General features: G+C 44.3%; 1 protein-coding gene across 6 annotated transcripts in view; it reads left to right on the plus strand.

The window, feature by feature from the left end:
- LOC139390174 (ankyrin-1-like) overlaps positions 1–27,491 on the plus strand; it is a 183,758-nt gene that overhangs the window by 97,091 nt on the left and 59,176 nt on the right. Inside the window, exon 1 of one of the 6 annotated variants that reach the window (XM_071137414.1) lies at positions 18,062–18,381. The exons of 1 other annotated variant lie outside the window; for it this stretch is intronic. In XM_071137414.1, the coding sequence (XP_070993515.1) occupies positions 18,355–18,381 (27 nt within the window). In that variant the 5' untranslated portion in view covers positions 18,062–18,354. Of the gene's footprint in view, positions 1–18,061; positions 18,382–27,083; positions 27,158–27,281; positions 27,376–27,491 lie in introns of those variants that run through there. 4 more of the 6 variants (XM_071137413.1, XM_071137410.1, XM_071137411.1 and 1 more) reach the window with 4 other exon arrangements.

Below are 27,491 nucleotides of genomic sequence, written 5' to 3' on the forward strand. Positions count from 1 at the left end.
GAGTGCGTGTGAGAGAGGGGAGGGGGAGGGGGAGGGTGAGGGAGGGTGCGGCCATGGGACTGGGATGGGGTGGGATGCTTCCTCTCCTGCTTCTGTCTCCCTCCTCCTCCTCTCCTCTTGTTTTCTAGCTATGTCTGAATATGATGCTCTTCTCTTCCCTTTCTCCTCCCCTTCTTTCTCATTGCCCTCCCATTATTCTGTACACTCTCTCCCCTGTCTACCATCTCTCTCTCTCCATTCTTTCTCTCTCTCTCTCCCTCTCTCTGTCTCTCTGTCACTGTGACTGTTGAGATTAACTGGGCTCTGTGTTTATGTCGTGTGTCTTTTTAGGCCCACGCGGTGCATCGCTGGCTAATCGATCAGGACGATAGTTTGAGCTCTGAGCTGCCGGATGGCCAAGGAGTATGGCACTTTGATGAAGCAGTAAATATCCGCCACACGTATATCTGGCTTTTTTACTCCTTATATATATCTATATATCTATATATCACCCTCTTGTATCTGTCTTTTTAAAGTTTATGTCACTGTTGCTCTTGCTGTTGTTTTATCTTACTCTCTTTTTTATTATCTGTTGCTTCTGGTAATTGTAGTTCTATCTGGTTGTGTTGAGAGTCCAGTGTTGCTGTTGTGGTGTAAGCTGGTTTAGTCAGGTGTCGTAAAGTCAGGCTGGAGTTTTTTCTTTCTTCCTGTTATCGTTGCTTGACCTATTTAACTTCCGTCTTTGGTTTCTTTTGCGTTTATGCTTAATTTGTGTGTGTGTGCATATCTATATCTTTGTGTGTGGTTTATCAGATAATGTTCTCTCATGTAGTATATTACATGCCAAGAGTCCACGGGCAAAATATACGACGATGATAGTTCTCATGAAATAGTACCCATACACATTCCTGTACTTATACAGATATTACGTGTATATGGAAAATCAAAAAGTTTTTTTTTTAAAGCATGCAACACAGGTACTGTGTAATCAAACATTCAGGAACAACTATTTTTCCTGTGGGTTCTTCTGATTTAGAAAAAAATATTCTGTTTCGGTGCATTTGTGTGTATTCATGTGTGTGTGTGTGTGTGTGTGTGTGTGTGTGTGTGTGTGTGTGTGTGTGTCTGAGAGAGAGAGAGAGAGAGAGAGAGAGAGAGAGAGAGAGAGAGAGAGAGAGCGAGAGAGAGAGAGAGAGAGAGAGAGAATACATAAACAGTATGTGGTTGTGGGAACTTGTGTCTTCACCTTCTGATTGTCTGTATGTCTGGTGCTGTACCCATGTTTACGTGTTTGCACACTTGCACAGCTCCGAGCTGTGTATTGGTGTTAACTGTGTTTGTGTGGATGTGTTGTGTCTTTTTCTGTGCTGAAGCTGTTGTGAATTGTGTCAATGTGGTGTCTGTCTTGTCAGTTATGTCAGTGTGATGTTTGTCTTGTGTCAGTGTTGTGTTTTTTGAATTTTCTGTGTCAGTTGCTGTGCGGTGCTGTGTTGTGGTGTCTTTTGTCTATGTCTTGTTATGTCTAATGTTGTGGTTTTGTACGTTGTGTCTTGTTAGTTCTATGTGATGTCTGTTTAATTTAACCTGATGCTTTCCTGTTCCTCCTGCTTCACCACTCTACAACCTCAAATGACACAATGACTCCGCCTTTATTCCCTCAGTCGACATCCTCTACACACTATACAGGGCCTTCAGAAAGTATTCACACCCCTTTTCTTTTTCCACATTTGTTGTGTTACAAAGTGTGATTCAAAATTATTTGATTGTCCATTTTTGTCAACGATCTACACACAATACTATGTAATGTCAAAGTGTAAGAAGAATCCGTACAACATTAATCAAAAATAAAACACTAATTATATATATTGATTAGATAAGTATTCCGCCCTCTGAGTCAATACATGTTAAAGTGGCAGCAATTACAGCTGTGAGTCTTTCTGGGTAAGTCTCTAAGAGTTTTGCACACCTGGATTGTACAATATTTGCAATGTTTTTATTTTTTTATTCTTCAAGCTCTGTCAAGTTGGTTGCTGATCATTGCTAGACAGCCAAGTTCATGTCTCGCCATAGATTTCCAATCCGATTTAAGTCAGAACTGTAACTAGGCCACTCAGGAACATTCAATGTCGTCTTGGTAAGCAACTCCAGTGTATATTTGGCCTTGGGTTTTAGGCTATTGTCCTGCTGAAAGGTGAATTTGTCTCCCAGTGTCTGTTGGAAAGCAGACTGAACCAGGTTTTCCTCTAGGATTTTGCTTGTGCTTAGGTCTATTCCATTTATTTTTATCCCCCCAAAAAACTCTGCATTCCTTGCCGATGACAAGCATACCCATAACATGATGCAGCCACCACCATGCTTGAAAATATTAAAAGTGGTACTCAGTGTTGTGTTGTTTGACTTACCACAAACATTGTATTCAGGACATAAAGTAAATTATCTTTGCCACATTTTTTGCAGTTTTACTTTAGTGCCTCATTGCAAACAGGATACATGTTTTGTAATATTTGTATTCTGTACAGGCTTCCTTCTTTTCACTCTGTCATTTAGATTAGTATTGTGGAGTAACTACAATGTTGTTGATCCATCTTCAGTTTTCTGTTCTAAAGTTTCCTTCCTGTCCGGAAAATGAGTTAGGAAGGACGCCTTTATCTTTGTAGTGATGGGTGTATTGCTACACCATCTTAAGTGTAATTATACTGAAAAGAAATATAAACATGACAAAATTTTAAAAAATGTCCATCTGCACAAAAAGTTATCAAATTGTGTGCACAAATGTGTTTACATCCCTGTTAGTGAGCATTTTATCCTTTGTCAAGATAATCCATCCATCTTACAGGTGTGGCATATCAATAAGCTGATTAAACAGCATGATCATTACACAGATGTACCTTGTGCTGAGGACAATAAAAGCTCACTCTAAAATGTGCACTTTTGTAGCACAACACAATGCCACAGATGTCTCAACTTTTGAGGGAGCATGCAATTGGCATGCTGACTACAGGAATGTCCACCAGACTAATTGCCAGAGATGTTATGTTAATTCTCTACCATAAACTGTCTCCAATGTCGTTTTAGAGAATTTGTCAGAACATCCAACCGGTCTCACAACCGCAGACCAGGTGTAACTACGCCAGCTCAGGACCTCCACATTCTGTTTCTTCACCTGCCCTCCTTTGCAAGACATTGGAAAACCTCTTTGAAATTCACTGCTCGACTGAGGGACCTTACAGATAATTGTATTTGTGGGGTACAGAGATGAGGTAGTCATTAAAAATAAATATTTTTAGCACTATTATTGCAACTTATTATGTAACTTGTTAAGCACATTTTTACTCCTGAACTTATTTAGGTTTGCCATAACAAATATTGAATGGAGATTTTTCAGCTTTTCATATTTTATACATTTCTACCAATTTCGAAAAAAACATAAATCCACTTTGACATTATGTTTTTTTGTGTGTAGGCCAGTGATACAACATCTCAATGTAATCCGTTTTAAATACAGGCTGTAACAACCAAATGTGTATAACGTAAAGGGGTGTGAATACTTTCTGAAGGCTCTGTATACTACAAGTGTAACAGTACAAGTTTTTAAACCGTCCCCTCGCCCATACCCGGGCGCGAACCAGGGACCTTCTGCACACATCAACAACTGACACCTACGAAGCATCGTTACCCATTGCTCCACAAAAGCCGCGGCCCTTGCAGAGCAAGGGGAACTACTACTTCAAGGTCTCAGAGCAAGTGACGTCACTGATTGAAACGCTATTTAGCGCCCACGCTAACTAAGCTAGCCGTTTCACATCTGTTACACAAGTCCAAAGGGGTTTCACAGTACCCTTTCCACACAGCACATGCTCCTTCAACTGATTTTCTAAACAGTGTAGCTCTTATGCTGTACTGTATATTCACACTCTGCATCACAGAAAAGTAGGTCACAGATAAGACATCCCAACAGTTCACAAATGCACTAATAATGACCATAAGTCTGACAACACATACAGGCCTTACCTACTTATCAATGTTGAATGTTATTTTTCCTTTTGTGGTGTCTGTATGGATGATTTCACTAATTGTTTTTGGTTTGTATTTTTGGTTTTCCTATGTTGTAGTCATTTTCTGTGTTTGAACAAACTTAGAGCGTAAGAGAGTGTTTTTGTTTGTCTACCCAAGTATCTATTGGTTTGACTACGAGCCAAACCCTATCCTTATCCACTAGCAGGACAATGTAGTTTCCTTCACGTGCCCAGACAAGGAAAGCTACCAATGGAAATACAAGTTCCTGATCTTATTCAATTCATTTACGTAGAAATGGAGATGGTAAGGAGATAGCATTTGGGGGTATTATCTATCCCCATGTGACAAAAAAAAACAGACACAAAATAGCATGTCAGTTTTGTTCCTGTCCTGGGCTGAGATAGGGGGCAGAGAGGTTGTCTGTTTTCAGAGAGGAGCGAGAGAGTGTTCACAGTGCTGCAGTGATGAATCTTCGTGTAGAATCCAATCCCCCTGCCTGGCCCCTCGCCAATGCAGCAGAGCAGTGAAAAACAACAGCAGCACAAGCCCCTGCAATGGAACCCCAGCAGTCTATAACATGCTCTCTCCCCTCAAGCCCCCCTTCACTCTTCCCTACACAATCATTTAAATGATGACCCTCCAAAGGTTCTCCTTTCCCTTCATCGTCAAAATAGGAAAAGTCAAAGTGTAGTGAGAAATGTGCAGACAGTTTAACAGGGCAGTTGAGTGATTTAAAGCAAACAGTCACCTCCTAAACCCTGCTCTACGGGCCATGACACATCACTCGGGCCCAATTTAATTTACACCAAATGAAAAGCTCCCTAGAACCTCCCCCTCCCTCCCTGTAAGATAAAAAATATGAGGTGTCAGTTGTTTATGTAAAGCGTTGGTCTCTCACATCTCCAGTAATGGCTGCTTTAATATGTGCTATAGTAGCGTGTCCCTTATTGTCCCGACATCCCTGATCACCCCTCATTGAGCCCTCAGCAGCAGATGCCCAGGAACACCAAAGCCCCATTGGTCACAGTTCAACTCCACCACAGTCACAATATGAGAAAAGTGACTGTCACTCCCCAGCACTGTCAAGTGGATTCATCTCTCTTAGTCACAGCTGCTCTCCCAGCCTACTGTAGCAAGAGACTAAATTAAGAAGCCCATTGATGCCCAGTCACCAGCAGTCCACTCTAATTTGTTTTGTGTAAGGGTGTTAGATTTGAATTTGCATGTGAAAAACCCTGGCTAGCATTTAAAATAGCGTCTTTAAACTCCAATTTTACTCATAGTGAAATCGATGCTGGCAGTACAGAAATCAGATTAAGGTTATGGGAGATTTTATTAAACTACAAAAATTGTTTTATAATATCTTTGGCAACCTACCAAATGTTTGGAAGAAGAAATGATAGCATAATATTTCCCTTAGTTCTCTGGCTGACCCACTAGGAAGGGGTAATATTTTGGCTTCAGCAGAAGTGCTATGCAGTCTGGCCTAATATAGATGGACCCCACCCAAGCAAGGATGGCCCCTAAAGTCTTAATTAAAAAACATAAACCATAGCACTTAATTCATTTGAAGGGCTTTTAAAATCCTTCGAAATGCTGCTTAAGAAGAGTCCAACATCTAGACCTATGAGCTCAACCACAGGCAACTCAAATTAATTTAGTCTAGATAACTTCTACAACTTTTTCTATAACAGTGAAATGGAAGTGTTTGAACAATCTAAAAGCCAATATCTCCTGACAGATTCTTGTAGGCCTATGTTTTAAGGTTAGGGTTAAGTCTAGGCATTAACTCTGAATGGTTAAGGTGAGGGTTAAGGTTTGGGATAGGCTTAAAACAAAAATATCTTTCTATCGCTGGATTTGAACTTCCAACCTTTGGAATCAGAGACAGATAATAAAACACACATACACACATATTTTTCAAAATATATTTTCCTTTATTACCTTCAATACTTATGCACATCCGCCATCCACAACACCTGAGTAAAACCAAAACCTACTTGAAGGTAACAACGCTCACTGTTGCCCCAAGTGGCCAGTTTCCACATAATCTTCCGACATCCTCAGACATGGATGGACGTTGAATACTGACTTGTATCACAGGTGACCCGGCTGCTCTGACGTATCACAGGTGACCCGGCTACTCTGACGTATCACAGGTGACCCGGCTGCTCTGACGTATCACGGGTGACCCGGCTGCTCTGACGTATCACAGGTGACCCGGCTGCTCTGACGTATCACAGGTGACCCGGCTGGAAAATCCATACACCAGAGCAGGATTCCCAGTGTGCAATGCTACTTAATAATATAAACCTTTGCTATCTTCAGCTTGGAAGTACAGTGTGTCCATCTCAACTTTCAATGACATTGACACGCGTTATTATAGCCTTAAGAAAAATGAAGGATTTGGAAGAGCCATCTGTACACACACACATTGAGACAGGACCTGGAATCAAAGAGAAGAGAAGACAACTGTTTCTATTTCCTCTATCAAAATCCATGCGTGCTTGGTAACATTTTATGGACTTGAAAGTACTAAGAAAAATAAATAACTTTTTCCTGTTGCTCTCAGGAACCCTTCTCCATTTATGTAATCAGTTTGATTTCTGCATTGTTTGGTTTTCATTGGATTTGTAGTATCTATAGTAATTGACCATCTTATCATTTTGATAGACTTGCCACCATGTCATCTCTTTTCTTGCTTCAAATGTAATCCATCATATTGCCAATCTTTCCTTTTCCTCTACATTACACTTGTGTTTGCACATGAGAGTGTGCAGATGTTGGCGTATGGGAGTGTGTGTGTGTGTGTGTGTGTGTGTGTGTGTGTGTGTGTGTGTGTGTGTGTGTGTGTGTGTGTGTGTGTGTGTGTGTGTGTGTGTGTGTGTGTGTGTGTGTGTGTGTGTTGAGGGAAACGAGAGGTGAGATGGAGGTGGTGGAGCAGGTGATAGAGTGATTGGCGTCTGATATACCGCATGTCTGCTGGCTGCCCTTGTGTTGACTGATGAGAGCAACTCTTAATCACATAGATCTCATATTTATTAACAGTACACCTTCTGATAGGCCAGACAGCAGCTTCACAACTACCCCCAGAAAGGATGGAATGATGAAAGAGCGAGGGATAGAGGACAGAGACAGGCAGATGGGGAATATTTACTGCCCAAATTGATGGGAAGCAGATAGATTAGTATGGTGATTAATATGTCTCTGTGGGCCTGTGTTTACAACACTGTTTGTGTACCCTGCTGTATACTATTGTCCCACTCTGCTGCAGCAGCCTCCACTGTCTGCACTAGCTGATGATTGAAAGATTGATGGAGAAAAGCGGGAGGGAGGGATGGAGAGAGCGAGAGAGCTTAGGCACCGTCTTAGTATAACATTGTAAATGAAGACTATCACACTGTCAACGAGATTCCTGAACAAACACACATGCAGAAACTCAATAAAATGTATTTATAAAGCCCTTTTTACATCAGCAGATGTTACAAAGTGCTGTACAGAAACCCAGCCTAAAACCACAAACAGCAAGCAACAGTGGCCAGGAAAAACTCCCTAGAAAGGCAGGAACCTAGGAAGAAACCTAGAGAGGAACCAGGCTTCGAGGGGTGGCCAGTCCTCTTCTGGCTGTGCCGGGTGGTGATAAGAGTATATGGCCATTTAAGGCCAGATTGTTCTTCAAGATGTTCAAACTTTATAGATGACCAGCAGGATCAAATAATAATGACACTGGTTGTAGAGGGTGCAACAGGTCAGTACGCCAGGAGTAAATGTCAGATGGCTTTTCGTAGCCGAGCATTCAGAGGTCGAGACAAAGGGGCGGTAGAGAGAGAGATAGTCAAAAACAGCAGGTCCAGGACAAGGAAGTATGTCCGGTGAACAGGAAAAGGTTCCCTAGCCGCAGGCAGAACAGTTGAAACTGGAGGAGCAGCACAACCAGGTGGACTGGGAACAGCCAGGAGTCATCAGGCCAGCTAGTCCTGAAGGGTAAGGGAGGGGGAAAGAGAGAGAATTAGAGGGAGCATACAATTCACACAGAACAACAGAGAATTACACTAGATATAACAGACTGACCCTAGCCCCCCAGCACATAGACCATTGTAGCATAGATACTGGAGACTGAGACACAGGTGGGTCGGGGGACACTGTGGCCCCGTCCGATGATAGTCCCAGACAGGGCCAACCAGGCAGAATATAACCCCACCCACTTTGCCAAAGAACAGCCCCACACCACTAGAGGGATATCAACAGACCACCAACTCACTACACAGAGACAAGGCTTAGTATAGCCCAAGAAGATCTCCTCTACCGCACAAGTCCGAGGGGGGCACAAAACCAAACAGGAAGATCATGTCTGTGACTCAACCCACTCAAGTGATGCATCCCTCATAGGGATGGCAACAAAGAGCACTAGTAAGCCAGTGACTCAGCCCCCGTAATAGCATCAGAGGCAGAGAATCCCAGTGGCGTGAGGGGAGCCGGCTAGAAGAGACAGCAAGGGCAGTTCGTCGCTCCAGTGCCTTGCAGTTCCCCGTCACACCCCTGGGCCAGACTACACTCAATCATAGGACCTACTGAAGAGATGAGTCTTCAGTAAAGACTTAAAGGTCGAGACCGAGTCTGCGTCTCACATGGGTAGGCAGATCATTCCATAGAAATGGAGCTCTATAGGTGAAAGCCCAGCCACCAGCTGTTTGCTTAGAAATTCTAGGGACAATAAGGAGGCCTGCATCTTGTGACCGTAGTGTGCGTGTTGGTATGTACGGCAGGACCAAATCGGAAAGATGGGTAGGAGCAAGCCTATGTAATGCTTTGTAGGTTAGCAGTAAAACCTTGAAATCAGCCCTAGCCTTAACAGGAAGCCAGTTTAGGGAGGCTAGCACAAGATTTTTTGGTTCTAGTTAAGATTCTAGCAGCCGTCTTTAGCGCTAACTAAAGTTTATTTAGTGCTTTATCCAGGTAGCCGGAAAGTAGAGCATTGCAGTAGTCTAACCTAGAAGTGACAAAAGCATGGATGAATTTGTCTGCATTATTTTTGGACAAAAAGTTAGATTTTTGCAATGGTACGAAGATAGAAAAAAGCTGTCCTAGAAATATTCTTGATATGTTCGTCAACTATCAAGATTAATTGTCAGATCCAACAGCATATCTCTTTATTTCTTGGGATCTAGAACTAGCATCTATTTTGTCCGAGTTTAAAAGTAAAACATTTGCCGCCATACACTTCCTTATGTCTGAAACACAGGCTTTTAGGGGGAGGCAATTTTGGGGCTTCGCCATGTTTCATCGAAACGTACAGCTGTGTGTCGTCCACATAGCAATAAAAGTTGACATTGTGTTTCCGAATGACACCACCAAGAGGTAGAATATATAGTGAAAACAATAGTAGTCCTAAAATAGAACCTTGAGGAAAGCCGAAACTTACAATTGATTTGTCGGAGGACAAACCATCCATAGAGACGAACTGATATCTTTCCGACAGATAAGATCTATACCAGGCAAGAACTTGTCCATGTAGACTAATTAGGGTTTCTAATCTCTCCAAAAGAATGTGGTGATCAGTGGTGTCAAAAGCAGCACTAAGGTCTAGGCGCACGAGGAGAGATGCAGAGCCTTGGTCTGACGCCATTAAAAGGTAATTTACCACCTCAGTGCAGTCTCAGTGCTATGATGGGGTCTAAAACCAAACTAAAGCATTTCGTATACATCATTTGTCATCAGGAAGGTAGTGAGTTGCTGAGCAACAGCTTTTTCTTATTTTTAGAGAATGAGAGATTCGATATGGGCAGATAGTTTTTTTGACATTTTCCAGGTCAAGGTTTGGCGTTTTCAAGAGAGGCTTTATTACTGCCACTTTTAGTGAGTTTGGTACACATCCGGTGGATAGAGAGACGTTTATTATGTTCAACATAGGAGGGCCAAGCACAGGAAGTAGCTCTTTCAGCAGTTTAGTTGGAATAGGGTCCAGTATGCAGCTTGACAGTTTAGAGGCCATGACTATTTTCATGAATGTGTCAAGAGACACAGGATTTAAAAAATGTGTGTCTCCATTGATCCTAAGTCCTGGCATTTTGGATTGTTGTTATTCTCCTCAATTAGGTTGGAAAAATAGATTCTCACTCACTGTACATCTGGACATGCCAGGCTAGCTGTCCTGAAGCCCCAGAATGGCGGAGCCCGTTTCTGACAGTGTCAAAGGAGTGCCTTAGGTTTGAATGGAGTCAGTCACTTAATAAACAGGTTGAGTGAATTGTGGGCAGGCGGGCTGCTTGGACCAGACTCTCCCCTGAATGCATCACCATGTCTCTCAGACTCACTTATTCTGCAGAGAGGCTCGTTCAGACAGCTCTGCAGCTCATACCCTTGCAGAACAGAGACACAGGGAGTAACAACTCCATGAGGCTGCCATGCAATAATGGTACCCAGCACAGGCCACTATAGTGTAGTGTAATGGGGCTGTGTGTTAGCTGGCCCAGCCCAATTGGTGCAGTGCGAGTTAGCCAGCCTGTGTGTTTAATTACCAGACTGGAGCAGATTGAAGTGACAGAACATTATTATAACAGGACATGGCCAGCATAGATTGGCATCCCTGATGGCAGTGCAGCACAATCTCTCCCCTTTCAATATCATATCATTTTCCCTGCTTTCTCTCACACATATACACTGAGTGTACAAATAATGCTCTCTCCATGACAGACGACCAAGTGAATGCTTTATCCCTTATTGATGTCACCTCTTCATCTACACTGAAGTGGATTTAAAGGGAGGAGACAGATTACAGAAGGATTTTTAAGCATTGAGACAATTGAAACATGGATTGTGTGCCATTCAGAGGGTGAATGGGCAAGACAAAATATAAGTGCCTTTGAACGAGGTATAGTAGGTGTCAGGCCCAACGCTTCGACTGTGTCAAGAACTGCAACGCTGCTGGGTTTCACACTCAACAGTTTCCCGTGTGTATCAAAGGACATCCAGCCAACCTGAGAAAACCGTGGGAAGCATTGGAGTCAACATGGGCCAGAATCCCTGTGGAACGCTTTCCATGCCCCGACGAATTGAGGCTCTTCTCAGGGCAAAAGAGGGTGCAACTCAATATTCGGAAGGTGTTCTTAATGTTTTGTACACTCTGTACAAACAGTATTCATACACACTAACACACTCATTCCATAAGTTTCACGCTCCCCCTCCGCACAGCACCACACAGCCAGGAGAGACAGAGGGGGAGGAGAGCTCAATGACCATGACTCATTCTGTGCGTTAGCCAGCTCTCTGATGCCCCTCTCACACAAACGCTCTTCACACAAACGCTCTCCCCCCTCCATTATATTTCTCTCCATCTCGCCAGTCAAAAAGACTAATGGGTCGCTAGTCTTGGTCTGAAGTTGCTGCCATTGCTCTGAAATGCTATGGTCACAGTGTTACACGGGTCCATTTTGTCTTTACCTCTCTACAGGCAAATCTCTCACCCGGTTGGTGTGATTGGGGCACAGTAGCTTACAGTATGTATAGTGCAGTTAGATTAACAATAATGTAAGCTTTCTGCCAACATCAGATAAGTCTACGTCCTGGGAAATTGTCTTGTTACTTACAACCGCATGCTAATCGCATTAGCCTACTTTAGCTCAACCGTCCCGCGGCGGACCCACCGATCCTGTAGAGGTTATTAATTAAATCACAAAACAAGATAGCAATCTCTGTCCAGGGAAGTCCCCAAAGCATAGTGCATGTACAGTAACAGACAGTTACATAACGTACAGCATAGTCAAGCATGTTCATGTTTCCAACATTTTCGGACCACTAAACTATTGATTTAGAGTCAGAGAGAAAACAGGAGCCGCCTCCACTATTCCAGCACCATTTCATCATCATCAAATCACCACTGCTTCGTCTAATACAGTGACAACTATGTAAAAGATGCCAAAAACAATTTAGTCCAATCAACGTAAGTTTTCCACATTTTAGACTTTTTTAAAACTTTTTCCACATTTTGTTACGTTACGGCCTTCTAAAATTGATTCAATCGTTTTTTTTCATCAATCTACACACAATACACCCGTAATGACAAAGCAAAAACAGATTTACATTTTTTTTAAATAAAACTGAAATATCACATTTACATAAGGATTCAGACTCTTTACTCGGTCGGTACTTTGTTGAAGCACCTTTTTTCTTCATGGGTATGACGCTAGAAGCTTGGCACACCTGTATTTGGAGAGTTTTTCCCATTTTTCTCTGCAGATCCTCTCAAGCTCTGTCAGGTTGGATGGGGAGTGTCACTGCACAGCTATTTTCAGGTCTCTCCAGAGATGTTCGATTGGGTTCCAGTCCGGGCTCTGACTGGGCCACTCAAGGACATTCAGAGACTTGTCCTGAAGCCACTCCTGCGTTGTCTTGGCTGTGTGCTTAGGGTCGTTGTCCTGTTGGAAGGTGAAACTTCGCTCCAGTCTGAGGTCCTGAGTGCTCTGGAGCAGGTATTCATCAAGGATCTCTGTATCTCTGTGCTCCGTTCATCTTTCCCTCAATCCTGACTAGGCTCCCAGTCCCTGTCGCTGAAAAACATCCCCACAGAATTATGCTGCCACCACCATGCTTCACCGTAGGGATGGTGCCAGGTTTCCTCCAGACGTTTAGCATTCAGTCCAAAGTGTTGGTTTCATCAGACCAGAGAATCTTGTTACTCATGGTCTGAGAGTCTTTAGATGCCTTTAGACAAACTACAAGCTGGCTGTCATGTGCCTTTTACTGAGGAATGGCTTCCGTCTGGCCACAACCATAAAGGCCTGAATGGTGGCGCGCTGCAGAGATGGTTGTCCTTCTGGAAGGTTCTCCCATCTCCACAGAGGAACTCTGGAGCTCTGTCAGAGTGACCATCAGGTTCTTGGTCACCTCCCTGACCAAGGCCCTTCTCCTTGGTTGCTCAGTTTGGCTGGGCGGCCAGCTCTAGGAAGAGTCTTGGTGGTTCCAAACTTCTTCCATCTAAGAATGATGGAGGCCATTGTGTTCTTGGGGACCTTCAATGCTGCAGACATTTTTTGGTACCCTTCCCCAGATCTGTGCCTCGACACAATCCTGTCTCAGAGCTCTACGGTCAATTCTTTTGACCTCATTGCTTGGTTTTTGCTCTGAATTGCACTGTCAACTGTTGGACCTTATATAGACAGGTGTGTCTCTTTCCAAATCATGTCCAATCAATTGAATTTACCACAGGTGGACAACAATCAAGTTGTAGATACATCAAGGATTATCAATGGAAACAGGATGCACTGGAGTTCAATTTCGAGTCTCATAGCAGAGGTTCAAAAATGTGCAAAAAAAAACAACAACAAAAAGTTGTTATATTTCAGATTGATGAGGGGAATTTAAAAATATATATTTTAGAATAAGGCTGTAACGTAACAAAATGTGGAAAATGTCAAGAGGTCTGAGTACTTTCCGAATGCATTGTATGATGTGGCTGTCCAGGGATGTGGTTTATGTGTGTGCGCATGCGTTCGTGCAAGTAGAAAAACATGGTGACTCACCCTACTTGAAGAGAAACTCCAATGCCATCCTCCTCTCTTTCATGTTGACGAACCGGTCTTTCACTCTTTCATACAGTACACGCTTTTATTTTTTGTTGTCCTAAGCCCTATTCGCACAGGACAGGGAATGTACGCACAGTATCATAGAATGTCGTTTACATAATTACTACCCCAGCATGTCCGTTTTTCCAGCGGATGATTTGGAGGTGATTAGTTTTACCAAACTACCCCTGTAATATTATTATTATTATTATATTTTTTCCCCTCATTCAAAATTGACCGTTATGACGGAAGCCTGGAGGCTCTTCTAGGAGTGAAGATATTTCACATGTCTAAGGATAGCCTAATGTTGGCCTAATGGCCAGTCAAAATATTAATGCATATCAATATCCTAAAACCATGAAGGGTAACCTATGCAGACATTTAATTAACTGATGTATTTGGCAATTTATCAATTCAATATTGTCCACTTCTTTAAATAGAGAAGTATGGCACTAGGAAAGTTGATGTGTCAAAACAGCTAGGTCCATAACACTTTGTTTGAAGCATCAATTTGTTCCTATGTTCTTCTTACCCAAACTGGGTGCAGCACCTTAAAACACAGGGATAACGATATGCACGGGATAAGCATTATTAGAGGACCTGGGAGTTTGCCGGAAAACGCTAGGCTTTTAGGGCTGGGATAATAACCTTCCTACGTAGTAAAAATTACTGACATGGCAGAGTCGGACGGAAACAAAATGACAGATGTTGTGATTTGAGCACATAATTACATTACCTGAGCTACTGCAGTAAAATGTATCCCGTCCTAATAGGGCTCTAGGCTACCTGGCTAAAATGCTTGCTAGCTAGCCTAACTTCCATTAATGGGCGTTAGCTAGTTAACATTAGCCTTCTACATCTAGCTACATATTGAACTTCCATCCTCTCAAGCCAGGGGCACAACAATGTATGAAATAATGGTTGGATCAGAATCGTCGTTATAATCATTGGCCAGTACGGAGAATTAAGTAAAATCACAAGTCCAATCCATATGTCCATCCATGGCTAATTTAGGAAAGGGACAATTTTAGCTACTTTCTGTCAATGATGTAAGCTCTCAATGGGATTTGAACCGCGCTTCTTAACACCCGCCCGCTTAACCCAGAAGCCAGCAACGCCAATGTGCCGGAGGAAACACCGTTCCCTAACCCGGACAACGCTTGGTCAATTGTGCGCCGCCCCAGTCACGGCCGGTTATGACACAGCCTGGGATGTGGCGTCTATAGTGACGCCACAAGCACTGCGATGCAATGACTTAGACCACTGTTCCACTCGGAAGGCCAGTTTTTTAAATACTTTTGTCAAGGAGGCCAGACCCTTGCTGGCTTCCCTTGTCTTTAATGTAACGGGCGGCAACAATGTCATACTCGTTTGGACTTGACAGCATCAGATAGATAGCCTACATGTAGAGACAACATGTAGAGAGACAGAGGGGCGCTGTTTCACTCACTCGGATGCTTTCTCCGGTGAGATACATTCAGCCTCTTGTGAAATGTAGGAAAATTAAATTGATGTTTTTTTCTTGGCATGCATGAATACACACCACTGGAAATAGCGTGCATTGTGTCAGCCATCATCTGAGCATTGTAGAGGCATCGGTTCGGCTCCACCCTCTTGGGCGAATAGCAGTCACGGAAGTAAGCTCTGAGCTCTCCTTTTGAGCAGTGCAGTGGCTCGTTAGAGTGAATCAATACAGGTGTGCCAGTCCAGGGCAACGCCCATCTCCAAGGAGACCAGCCAAGGGGGTGGGACTAAATTAATCAATTAGGGGAAACACACAGAGGAGAGAGAGGCACAGCAAACCAACGAAAACATGCACAGCCAAGAATAAAGCACACAGTTACAAAACAAATGTCCCCTGCAACTGAAATAAACACTATATTTACAAATGAAGAGCTGGTTCTCTAAAAAGTGAATAATAACCGACTGGGACCTGCGACTTGTGTGTGTAACAAGCCTGTTCTAAACCCTCTCTGGAGTGGTGCTGAGGCTGCAGGCCAATAATACACTTCCCCACGCAGCCACCAGATGGCTGTAGCTCCAGTGCTATGGTCTACATTACAGTATCATCGCTACACAGGCGCATGCCAGGGAGATTTGCTCTCCAGTATCTGTGCATTATCTCTGTGGTAGCTTTGATCTGGATCAGATGGTGTCAGTTAGTCTTCTACTGTAGCAGCCCTTCAGTTTAGTTGATTTTAGCTACATCTTAGTCATTTGGCAGACACTCAAGTCTAGATGCACTATACTGTGTGTGCGTGCCTTCCTGCACACCTGTGTTCGTGCATGCAATAAAGAGTCTGTTTGTGTGTGTGTGTGTGTGTGTGTGTGTGTGTGTGTGTGTGTGTGTGTGTGTGTGTGTGTGTGTGCGTGCGTGCGTGCATGCGTGCGCGTGTGTGTGTGTGTCAACGAAAGTGTGTGACAGAATGACAGGTTAAAAGAGGGGGACTGACGGAGTGTCCGTGTTGATGTTGATTCCTCCCCCACATTTTGAAGTCTCCTCTGTGTTTCAGCAAGCATCAGGAAATAGGCAATAAAACCCCACAAAGCGCCCGCCACATGCTGATGGCAGTGGCCCTAAAGAGCAGGGAGAGAGAGTAATTGTCCTGCTCATGAGGGGGGCAAGATGTGAAATCTAGAGGGTCTGTCCCCAACCTAAATCAGCCACACCACAAAACAGGAGAGCACAGTATATCTCAATATATAACCCTGGGCCATACACATTCTGAGTAGTGGGTCGTACCTCTCTCTGTCCCTCTATGTACCCGTCTAGGCCTAGTCTTGAGCTCATGTGTGGGCCAGAAAGAATGTTTGGTAAAAGTATGAATATAGGAGGCCAGACAGACTGTTTGGTAAAGTATGACTATAGGAGGCCAGACAGACTGTTTGGTAAAGTATGACTATAGGAGGCCAGACAGACTGTTTGGTAAAGTATGACTATAGGAGGCCAGACAGACTGTTTGGTAAAGTATGACTATAGGAGGCCAGACAGACTGTTTCGTAAAGTATGACTATAGGAGGCCAGACAGACTGTTTGGTAAAAGTATGAGAATCAGTATCAGAATGTTGCTGTTTTAGAAGTCTCTGTAACAGGAAACATCATTGGCTCTTGAAAGATACCAGACTGGTTCCATCATTATGTACATCTGGAATCTGAAGGGCTCTTATCAGTATGTTATTCCTGCTATGTTATCATTCAACTTTAGCTTCCTCAGTGGACTCAGAGCCATGGGATATGACAGAGCAGAGTTTTGTTCGATAATACTAGGATTATGAAAGGAGCTTGTTTTTCCTCTATAGCTGAGGACCACGGGCTAATTTGTCATCTCTTCATGTACATTAGTGTCTCCAGTCCCCTGCTCTGCAGTGGTTGGCACTGGTAACTCTCCCCCACAAACACACCCGAACACAGGGCTGAGCCAGTCACGAGATATGTTTACCGAGGTCACGGTCCAGTGCTACTGAGTGGTGTATAACCCCCTCTCGGGAGGGGCTTTGGTTCCCCTCTCCTCACATCCCCCTCTCCCCACATCCCCCTCTCCTCACATCCCCCTCTCCCCACATCCCCCTCTCCCCACATCCCCCTCTCCCCACATCCCCCTCTCCTCATATCCCCCTCTCTCCACATCCCCATCTCCTCACATCCCCCTCTCCTCACATCCCCCTCTCCCCACATCCCCCTCTCCTCACATCCCCCTCTCCCCACATCCCCCTCTCCTCACATCCCCCTCTCCTACAAGCATTTATCTCTCTGCGTGGTTTTGGCAGCGATGTGCTTTTCCCAGCGTTTAGCCAGGAGAGACAGAGAGGAGGAAGAGGGGGAGAAAAGGAGGCCTTTTCAGGCAGGGAATGACGGACGCTTTATTAAAAAAGGCAGGGCCCTTTGAGAGACTGGCCTCCCCCCGCCCCGTGCGTCTGGTCCATTGTCATGGGGTAGTGGCAACGTAAATGGCCCCCCCACTGGGCGCTTTGTCACTGTAAGTCATTCCACAGACTGGAACAGACCCGCTCACAGAGCACAGGAATTCTCCACCCAAAACACAACGCCTGTCTGTAAATGGCAGGCTGAGAAAAAAAAGATTGTCTGGCTGTCACAAAAAAAGGCAGGAGGGACAGAGAGATGTGGGAAGACATGTAGCTAAGGAGGGATAGCAGAAAAGAAGGGATCAACACACACTCTACACTCTCTCTTTCACCCCGAGGGATCAATCTCGAGGTGAAAGAGAGAGAGCTGGGGGACATCAAAACAAGTGAAAAGTAAAGAGAGAGAACGTGGGGGGGAGCTGGTGGAGAGAGAGGAAGACAGTAAATGGAAAGTGTCATGGAGGAGAGAAGATGAAGAAAGAGAGAAAAGGAAATAGACAAATGAGTGAAAGAGAGACAGGGAGAGGTAGTGGGCGAGGCGACACAGCGTGAGATTGAGGGGAGTGTGTGTTCAATGTGTGTCTTTAGATACAGGCAGCATTCCTCTAGAGATAAACACCCCCTCCCCTCCCACACTGGACGGGCCCTGTGCACTCAAGTGTGTGTGTCTGCGTGTGTGTGTTTAGGTAGGACATGGTCTCAGTGCCCAGTCCCAGCAGACACTCTCGGGGGGCAAGGAAACAACAGTAGAGTGTGTGTGTAAGAGAGTAAGAGAGAGAGAGAGAGAGAGAGAGAGAGAGAGAGAGAGAGAGAAAGAAAGAAAGAAAGAAAGAAAGAAGAGAGAGAAAGAGAGAGAGAGAAAGAAGAGAGAGAAAGAGAGAGAGAGAGAGAGAGAGAGAGAGAAGCAGAGAGAGGGAGTGGAGGGCCAGCAAGCATGCCGGCCAAGCTCATCACCTGTGGAGTGAGTAGAAACTGGATTGTGTTCCATAACTGTCTCCTTATTATTCCTGTATCACTGTGATCTCTTCACTCTCTCCTTCACTCTATTCCTCATGCTACTGTCTCTCTGACAATGTGTATTCCTCATGCTACTGTCTCTCTGACAGTGTGTATTCCTCATGCTACTGTCTCTCTGACAGTGTGTATTCATCATGCTACTGTCTCTCTGACAGTCTGTATTCATCATGATACTGTCTCTCTGACAGTCTGTATTCATCATGCTACTTTCTCTCTGACAGTCTGTATTCATCATGATACTGTCTCTCTGACAGTCTGTATTCATCATGCTACTGTCTCTCTGACAGTGTGTATTCCTCATGCTACTGTCTCTCTGACAGTGTGTATTCCTCATGCTACTGTCTCTCTGACAGTGTGTATTCCTCATGCTACTGTTTCTCTGACAGTGTGTATTCCTCATGCTACTGTCTCTCTGACAGTGTGTATTCATCATGCTACTGTCTCTCTGACAGTCTGTATTCATCATGCTACTTTCTCTCTGACAGTCTGTATTCCTCATGCTATTGTCTCTCTGACAGTCTGTATTCATCATGCTACTGTCTCTCTGACAGTCTGTATTCATCATGCTACTGTCTCTCTGACAGTCTGTATTCATCATGCTACTGTCTCTCTGACAGTCTGTATTCATCATGCTACTGTCTCTCTGACAGTCTGTATTCATCATGCTACTGTCTCTCTGACAGTCTGTATTCATCATGCTACTGTCTCTCTGACAGTCTGTATTCATCATGCTACTGTCTCTCTGACAGTCTGTATTCATCATGATACTGTCTCTCTGACAGTCTGTATTCATCATGCTACTGTCTCTCTGACAGTCTGTATTCATCATGCTACTGTCTCTCTGACAGTGTGTATTCATCATGCTACTGTCTCTCTGGCAGTCTGTATTCATCATGCTACTGTCTCTCTGACAGTCTGTATTCATCATGCTACTGTCTCTCTGACAGTCTGTATTCATCGTGCTACTGTCTCTCTGACAGTCTGTTTGTGGGTTGATCTGTTTGCTCTGTTTAGCAGTCTTGTTTCTGTATACTAAAGTTTAACCATGTTGTGGTCTTAGATCACTTTCTTAGAACTTCCACTACCTTTCCCGGTGATTTCTAACTAACCCAACTGTCAATTTCCCCTGTCTGTCCACCTAAATCATTTTACTGCACAGTTATTCAACTATCCTTTTATTTTGATCATCTCTCTATTTTGAATCAATGAACGGATGCAACTCCAACCCTTCTAATATATTAATCTTCAGTTACAGTATAATTCACTTAGATCATCTCATCTTTACTTTCCTACATCTTCATGCAGCTAAGATTCTCTCTTCATTAACTATTTGGAGACCTCTTCCTCGCTTCCCTCTCTCTATGTGGTCTTCCCTTCATTAATGAATCTGTCCTTGTCTCTGTCTGTCACAGAGAGAAAGAGAGTGAAGGATAGAGGACAAGGAGATGATGAGTAGAGGGCTATTTGAGACAGTGTAAACACAGTTGTCTATTCCATATTGATGCTTCCTGATGACATTTGTCTCATATTAAACAGATTCATCTTTTAGTTAATTCGTATTTTAGTTGCCTTCAATAGAATAGAACAATAGTGACAGAATGTTGACTGAATCTTTTTTTTTACTTTAACTCTCTCAAAACAGAACTTCTGGCTGTTCATGTTTTGTCCATTACATTCATTTGACTTGGTGTCCCATAGCAACTACAGATCTCCGTAGGGGAGAGAGTCTAGCTAGTCGTTTGGGATACATTTTAGGGAGTAATGGTGCATGTGTGTCTGTGAGATTGTGTGTGAGACGTGCGTGTGTGTGATGGCTGTGTGTCCTGTTCTGTAGTCTTCTTTGAATCTTGTTATGACTTAGTTTAGTGCTCAGTTCTGTTCTGTTGTGGAATGTCTGTTCTGTTGTGGAATGTCTGTTGTGGGTGGGTGGTAAGTAAGCTGATGATCAGTACACTTATCTCTCATTAGCTACATCATTTTATCTCGACTTCACTGAAGCTCCTGCTAATTTAGGTAGTATGAAGATTAAAAGACACACAGCAGACATCTACGATATTTTGTCTGTATACTGTATAGCCAGAGGACTGCTGATTCAGCACTTAGGTTTAGAGGGGGATTGTGGCTACAGCAAAGACGCTCAGCAGCAGCAGACATCATCTGGTTAAGCATGCCGTGAAAGGACAGATGATGCAACCTTAAAGATATGTAACATTCAAAATACAGAAATCATCCCCTTATGATGCATTTTGCATCATATAATTTAACTCTTTTTTTTAAATTCCACCTTTATTTAACCAGGTAGGCTAGTTGAGAACAAGTTCTCGTTTACAACTGCGACCTGGCCAAGATAAAGCATAGCAGTGTGAACAGACAACAACACAGAGTTACACATGGAATAAACAATAAACAAGTCAATAACACAGTAGAAAAAAATAAAAAAAAGAGTCTATATACATTGTGTGCAAAAGGCATGAGGAGGTAGGCGAATAATTACAATTTAGCAGATTAACACTGGAGTGATAAATGATCAGATGGTCATGTGCAGGTAGAGATACTGGTGTGCAAAAGAGCAGAAAAGTAAATAAATAAAAACAGTATGGGGATAAGGTAGGTAAATTGGGTGGGCTATTTACCGATGGACTATGTACAGCTGCAGCGATCGGTTAGCTGCTCAGATAGCAGATGTTTAAAGTTGGTGAGGGAGATAAAAGTCTCCAACTTCAGCGATTTTTGCAATTTGTTCCAGTCACAGGCAGCAGAGAACTGGAAGGAAAAGGCGGCCAAATGAGGTGTTGGCTTTAGGGATGATCAGTGAGATACACCTGCTGGGTGGGTGTTGCCATCGTGACCAGTGAACTGAGATAAGGCGGAGCTTTACCTAGCATGGACTTGTAGATGACCTGGAGCCAGTGGGTCTGGCGACGAATATGTAGCGAGGACCAGTCGACTAGAGCATACAGGTCGCAGTGGTGGGTGGTATAAGGTGCTTTAGTAACAAAACGGATGGCACTGTGATAAACTGCATTGCTGAGTAGAGTATTAGAAGCTATTTTGTAGATGACATCGCCGAAGTCGAGGATCGGTAAGATAGTCAGTTTTACTAGGGTAAGTTTGGCGGCGTGAGTGACACCTAGGTACTTATAGATGTCCACATATTCTAGGTCGGAACCATCCAGGGTGGTGATGCTAGTCGGGCGTGCGGGTGCAGGCAGCGAACGGTTGAAAAGCATGCATTTGGTTTTACTAGCGTTTAAGAGCAGTTGGAAGCCACGGAAGGAGTGTTGTATGGCATTGAAGCTCGTTTGGAGGTTAGATAGCACAGTGTCCAAGGAAGGGCCAGAAGTATACAGAATGGTGTCGTCTGCGTAGAGGTGGATCGGGGTAATCGCCCGCAGCAAGAGCAACATCATTGATATATACAGAGAAAAGAGTCGGCCCGAGAATTGAACCCTGTGGCACCCCCATAGAGAATGCCAGAGGACCGGACAACATGTCCTCCGATTTGACACACTGAACTCTGTCTGCAAAGTAGTTAGTGAACCAGGCAAGGCAGTCATTAGAAAAACCGAGGCTACTGAGTCTGCCGATAAGAATATGGTGATCGACAGAGTCGAAAGCCTTGGCCAGGTCGATGAAGACGGCTGCACAGTACTGTCTTTTATCGATGGTGGTTATGATATCGTTTAGTACCTTGAGCGTGGCTGAGGTGCACCCGTGACCGGCTCGGAAACCAGATTGCAAAGTGGAGAAGATACGGTGGGATTTGAGATGGTCAGTGATCTGTTTGTTGACTAGGCTTTCGAAGACCTTAGATAGGCAGGGCAGGATGGATATAGGTTTGTAACAGTTTGGGTCCAGGGTGTCTCCCCCTTTGAAGAGGGGGATGACTGCGGCAGCTTTCCAGTCCTTGGGGATCTCAGACGATATGAAAGAGAGGTTGAACAGGCTGGTAATAGGGGTTGCGACAATGGCGGCGGATAGTTTCAGAAATAGAGGGTCCAGATTGTCAAGACCAGCTGATTTGTACGGGTCCAGGTTGCTGCGTTTTGCATTACCGGATGCAAAATGCATCATACGGGATGATTTCTGTATTTTGAATGTTACATATCTTGAAAACTTGATTGCTGACAAGCAAAACATTTTGGGACTATGTCAACAATGGACCACTGAAACAAATACCAAAATATCGTTTAGTAGTGGAATGTTCCATTAAGAAATTTTAAATTCACCTATGTGTGTGCATTATTTATAGTTGTGAGGATGGGCTAAACATTTTGTACTGTTACAATTACTGTATCTGATAAGGTTGCAATTCTCACTCCCCCCTTGCTCTCTGTCTTGTCCTCTGTCTCTTTTTATCACACGCACACGCACATGCACACGCCCACGCACACACACACACACACACACACACACACACACACACACACACACACACACACACACACACACACACACACACACACACACACACACACACACACAGAGCTTAATGCTGCAGCCATATTTAATTGTCAGTATAGAGTCACACTCAGTGATGGTCGGATCAAAGCTGTAGATCCGCTGACTGTGCTTCTGTTTGATATTTCATAGATGACAGCTCAGACTCCCTCTGAGTTCTCTTCACAGCTCACTCAATCACCCACTCTCTTCTGCTCAGACTCTAAAGTGTAACCCCGCAGTGACTACTTAGCTATTTAGTTGTTAACCTAATTACAAAGTATATTATAAACATGGGACTTATTAGCAGTCTCTAGTAAATTCTCTCTACTTGCATCCTTGTTACCAAAAGTAATGATAGCGTAACTACGCAGTAGTACACAGGCTACATGATTATCGTCACTTTCTACCATTCTTTCTCACGCTCTGTAAACAGTCCCCTCGCTACTTCTATGGTTCCCCCTCCCTCCATCTTTCCACAAAAGATCTCAAAAACCATGACAATCTCATCCACTGCTGAGGGGTCCAGATAGAGGGGTGAGTCAAAGAGAAAGACAGACACACAAGAACACGGAAATAGAAAGAGAGATAGAAAGTGTGAGAAAGTAAACAGTCAAAAGGAGAGGGAAATTTAGGCTTGTGATCAGTGTGTATAGCTGAAGCAGACAGACAGACAGACAGACAGACAGACAGACAGACAGACAGACAGACAGACAGACAGACAGACACAAACACAGACCCAGACCCAGACAGACAGACTGTGTTGAGTGAGTGGTTGTAATTGCTTGACCAGGCTGATTCCTGTAAGTGTGTCCAGAGTAGAGTCCCTGGGGGTCTCTGTCTGACTGGCTCCTCCTCACCACAACACCACCACCCTGACCGGAAACAACGCGTTCACTCTGCAGCTAGCTTGCTAAAACACTGAGAGATGGAGGGATGGAGAAAGGTGAAAGATGCAAAGAAAATCAATTTCCTGAACAAATGCAAGTCAGCAGAAAAGGGAAACGGAATAGCTGCAGGAATTTCCACACCCATTTAGTTATGTTGTGGCCCTAGATAGCATGCTGTAGCCATACTATATGGGCAGGATACTATCTCGTCATAAACTGCACGTAACACCCCTTATTGGCACCTTTCTGCTGGGTCCACAAATAGCTGAGGTGTCATCTAAGATATTTATGATTTGCACCTGGTGCACCTTTGCACCTCTGCAAAGTCTTAGTGTGCCATTTGCTTATGGAGAGGGGATTGTGTGTGTTATAAACATAAAATCAAATCAAAATTGATTTGTCACGTACTCCGGATATACAACAGGTGTAGTAGACCTTACAGTGAAATGCTTACTTACAGGCTCTAACCAATAGTGCAAAAAAAGTATTAAGTGAAAAATAGGTAAGTAAAGAAATAAAACAACAGAAAAAAGACAGGCTATATACGTACAGTAGCGAGGCTATAAAAGTAGCGAGGCTACATACAGACATTCATGCATTCATTCTCAAGAATGCATCTATCACAGTGTTGACAGCGATCTGTGTACTTCAGGCTATGCATAGTGCAGACTCAGCACTGGTTTCTGCATCCGTTTCATTGCAGGTTAGTGGTTAGCTGCCTGGGTCAGCCTCACACACAGGTTCATAGGGACCAGAGGAGAGGGTTACCTTAAGATCAATGGCCCAGCCCTGTGATACTCCCTGGGAGAGCAAGAGCCTGAAACCAGGCAGCTCCATGCCTCCATGCACTGTTCCTCCTTTCCTATCCCAGCCACAACCTCACATGGTCCTGTCATCCAGGGCTTAAAGTAGAACCGTCACTGTTTAAAGCATGTCATCAAACACACACAGAGGCATTTGTGCCTTGGTTATCCCCTGGTCTCTGTGAGGTTTCACACCTACTTAGACACTGAGAGACAGTTATCCCTTACTATTGACACTACTGAACGGGACTCATGAGACATACATGCACGCACATGCACGCACACACACACACACACACACGCACCCACACACACACACGTGTGCGCACACACACACTGAATCTCTTACAGACAAACACACACTCACACACCGACTGTGTCACACTGCTGCAGTACACCAGCTAGAAGGTGATGTCATCATGTCTGCCGCAGCACCAGCATGAGAGAGGGGGGGAAAGAGAGGGAGAGAGAGAGAGAGAGAGAGAGAGAGAGAGAGAGAGAGAGAGAGAGAGAGAGAGAGAGAGAGAGAGCACGCATTGAGAGGAGAGGGAAATGGAGGAGGGAAAAGAGGAGAGGGATTGAACAAGGATTATATGAGACAGGGATGAACAAAGGAAAAGGAAGTAAAGCAGGGTAGAATTAGTCAAATGTGATAAGGGAAGAATGTGAGGATTGAAGAGAAAGAGACAGAGGTACAGTGGACAGACCCTGAGGACAATGGGATACCCCATAGCGCTACAGTGTGATGTGATGCTAATGATGACACACTGCAGCTTATTGTCTCTCCTTCCATACAGTGCAGTAACAGTAGAGGGTGATTTATGATGTGGTTCCACTAACCCCAGCCAGCCCCTCCACACAGCACTGTCCTCTCTCTGGGGCTTCTAGGATCTAGACCCACATCCATCTCCATCACACTGGGTTAGTTAAGATTAGCATGAGGATTTACAAGGCATGAGAGGATTTCAGGCTTCTGCGTATGCGTGTTTGTATTATGGTTTGTGTGTAAGAGAGAGGGGATAGGGATAGACAGGCTAGTGAGCCAGTGAAAGTGTGCATGTTTACACTGAGAGTGGGGTGACTCTGCGTCAGCCTGGCATGCAGAGTTCGGGTGTGGCCTACAAAGTGCCCCTTCTACCCTTATCTGACTGCACCACACACTTACCTCGCACAGTAGTATAGACTGAACTCACACCAACATAAACACACTGTACTGAACATTACAAATGTGCATAACTTCTTGTAAATTTTATCCAAAGATCTTCATTGACATTGCATGGTTCTCCAAGTTATTGAACTGAAAAAGTAAGGCTACTGTTCGTGCTCTGTCCAGTCTGTCCACTGCAGGGATAGGTCATGTCAGACTTCTGCACTCTCCCTGTGCTAAAATGACCCTCTGAGATCTGAACTTTGGCTGACCTAGGGGAAGGTGGACGATGTGCCTAGTGTGTGTGTGTGTGTGTGTGTGTGTGTGTGTGTGTGTGTGTGTGTGTGTGTGTGTGTGTGTGCGTGTGTGTGTGTGTGTGTGTGCGTGTGTGTGTGTGTGTGTGTGTGTGTGTGCGTGCGTGTGTGAGTGCGTGCGTGCGTGCGTGGACACTAAGCATCTTTTAACACATCACCTACTCTAGCCCTTAACAGGTACATAATTTCCCCACTACTCTTCTCTGTAATGCAGTGCTGGTCAGGTCTTGATCTCCCTCTAGCTCCAGGACAGGTGGAACTGCAGGCCCAGGGTTGGGGTGGGCTAGGGGCTAGTGGGGGTTGGCTAAGGGGTGCAGTAGGGGTGGTTAGAGATTGGGTGGTGGTAAGCCAACTACGGAGGCCTCAGTGGGAGTCACCATGGTGTTACCATGCCACCTCATACTGGTTATCCACATATACTCTCCTGCTTGGCCTGTGTGTGTGTGTGTGTGTGTGTGTGTGTGTGTGTGTGTGTGTGTGTGTGTGTGTGTGTGTGTGTGTGTGTGTGTGTGTGTGTGTGTGTGTGTCATCAGCTGTCTTTGCTTGAACTGTGGAGAAAATATTTTCTCTGAGTCACCATGGCAGTGACTGCACACACAATCAACTAGAAAAGACAACCTAATTACACTCTGACCAGCTGTGCACAGTCTTTGGTGGAATGTGAAGCACCCTATGCATCGTGTGTGGGCAGTATCTATTTGAGGCTAAGTAGGTTTCTAGACATCTGTGTGCGCACACACACACACACACACACACACACACACACACACACACACACACACACACACACACACACACACACACACACACACACACACACACACACACACACACACACACACACACACACACACACTGTATGAGTTTCTATTTCTGTCAGGAGGGTACCCCACCACGGTAAGTTTAACTGTTGTAACAGGTGTGTGTGTGTATCTGTGTTTGTGGGTACAACAGGAAGAGTAATTGAGGAGTACTAAGGGGGTCAGTTTGTTGTCGTGAAGCAAGTTGGAGGGAGGGGATTTGGGTGCTATCGCCTTTCTCACAGTGGACGGGTTGGAGAGGCAAAGTATGAGAGGAAAGGAGAGAGAGGAGAGAGGCCATGGCTGACCAGGACAACTCTATCACTGTGAGTAACTGATGAAGGTCTGCTTGCGCAATCCTAGTGTTGTTGTTCACCTTCTATATCTTAGATAACTAGCTGCTAAGTGCTTGCAAAAAGCTAAGTGCAGTTTGGTGTTCACTCCAAGAAGACAGTGTCTCAGCTTTGACTTTCCACATGGGACAGACGTTGATCAAAACAACTTTAAACACTAACACTCTTTAGTGTGTATGCAAGAACAGTGTGTGAGTAAGTCTTTATACGTTTTTAACATGTGTATGGGCATGTCTGTGTGACTATGTGTTCAAGGTCTTGTACATGTATAGCGTTTCCAGAGTGACAGTGTGAAGAAAGGCGTTGA

This window comes from Oncorhynchus clarkii, chromosome 30, assembly GCF_045791955.1.
Source record: "Oncorhynchus clarkii lewisi isolate Uvic-CL-2024 chromosome 30, UVic_Ocla_1.0, whole genome shotgun sequence".
Taxonomy (NCBI): Eukaryota; Metazoa; Chordata; class Actinopteri; order Salmoniformes; family Salmonidae; genus Oncorhynchus; species Oncorhynchus clarkii.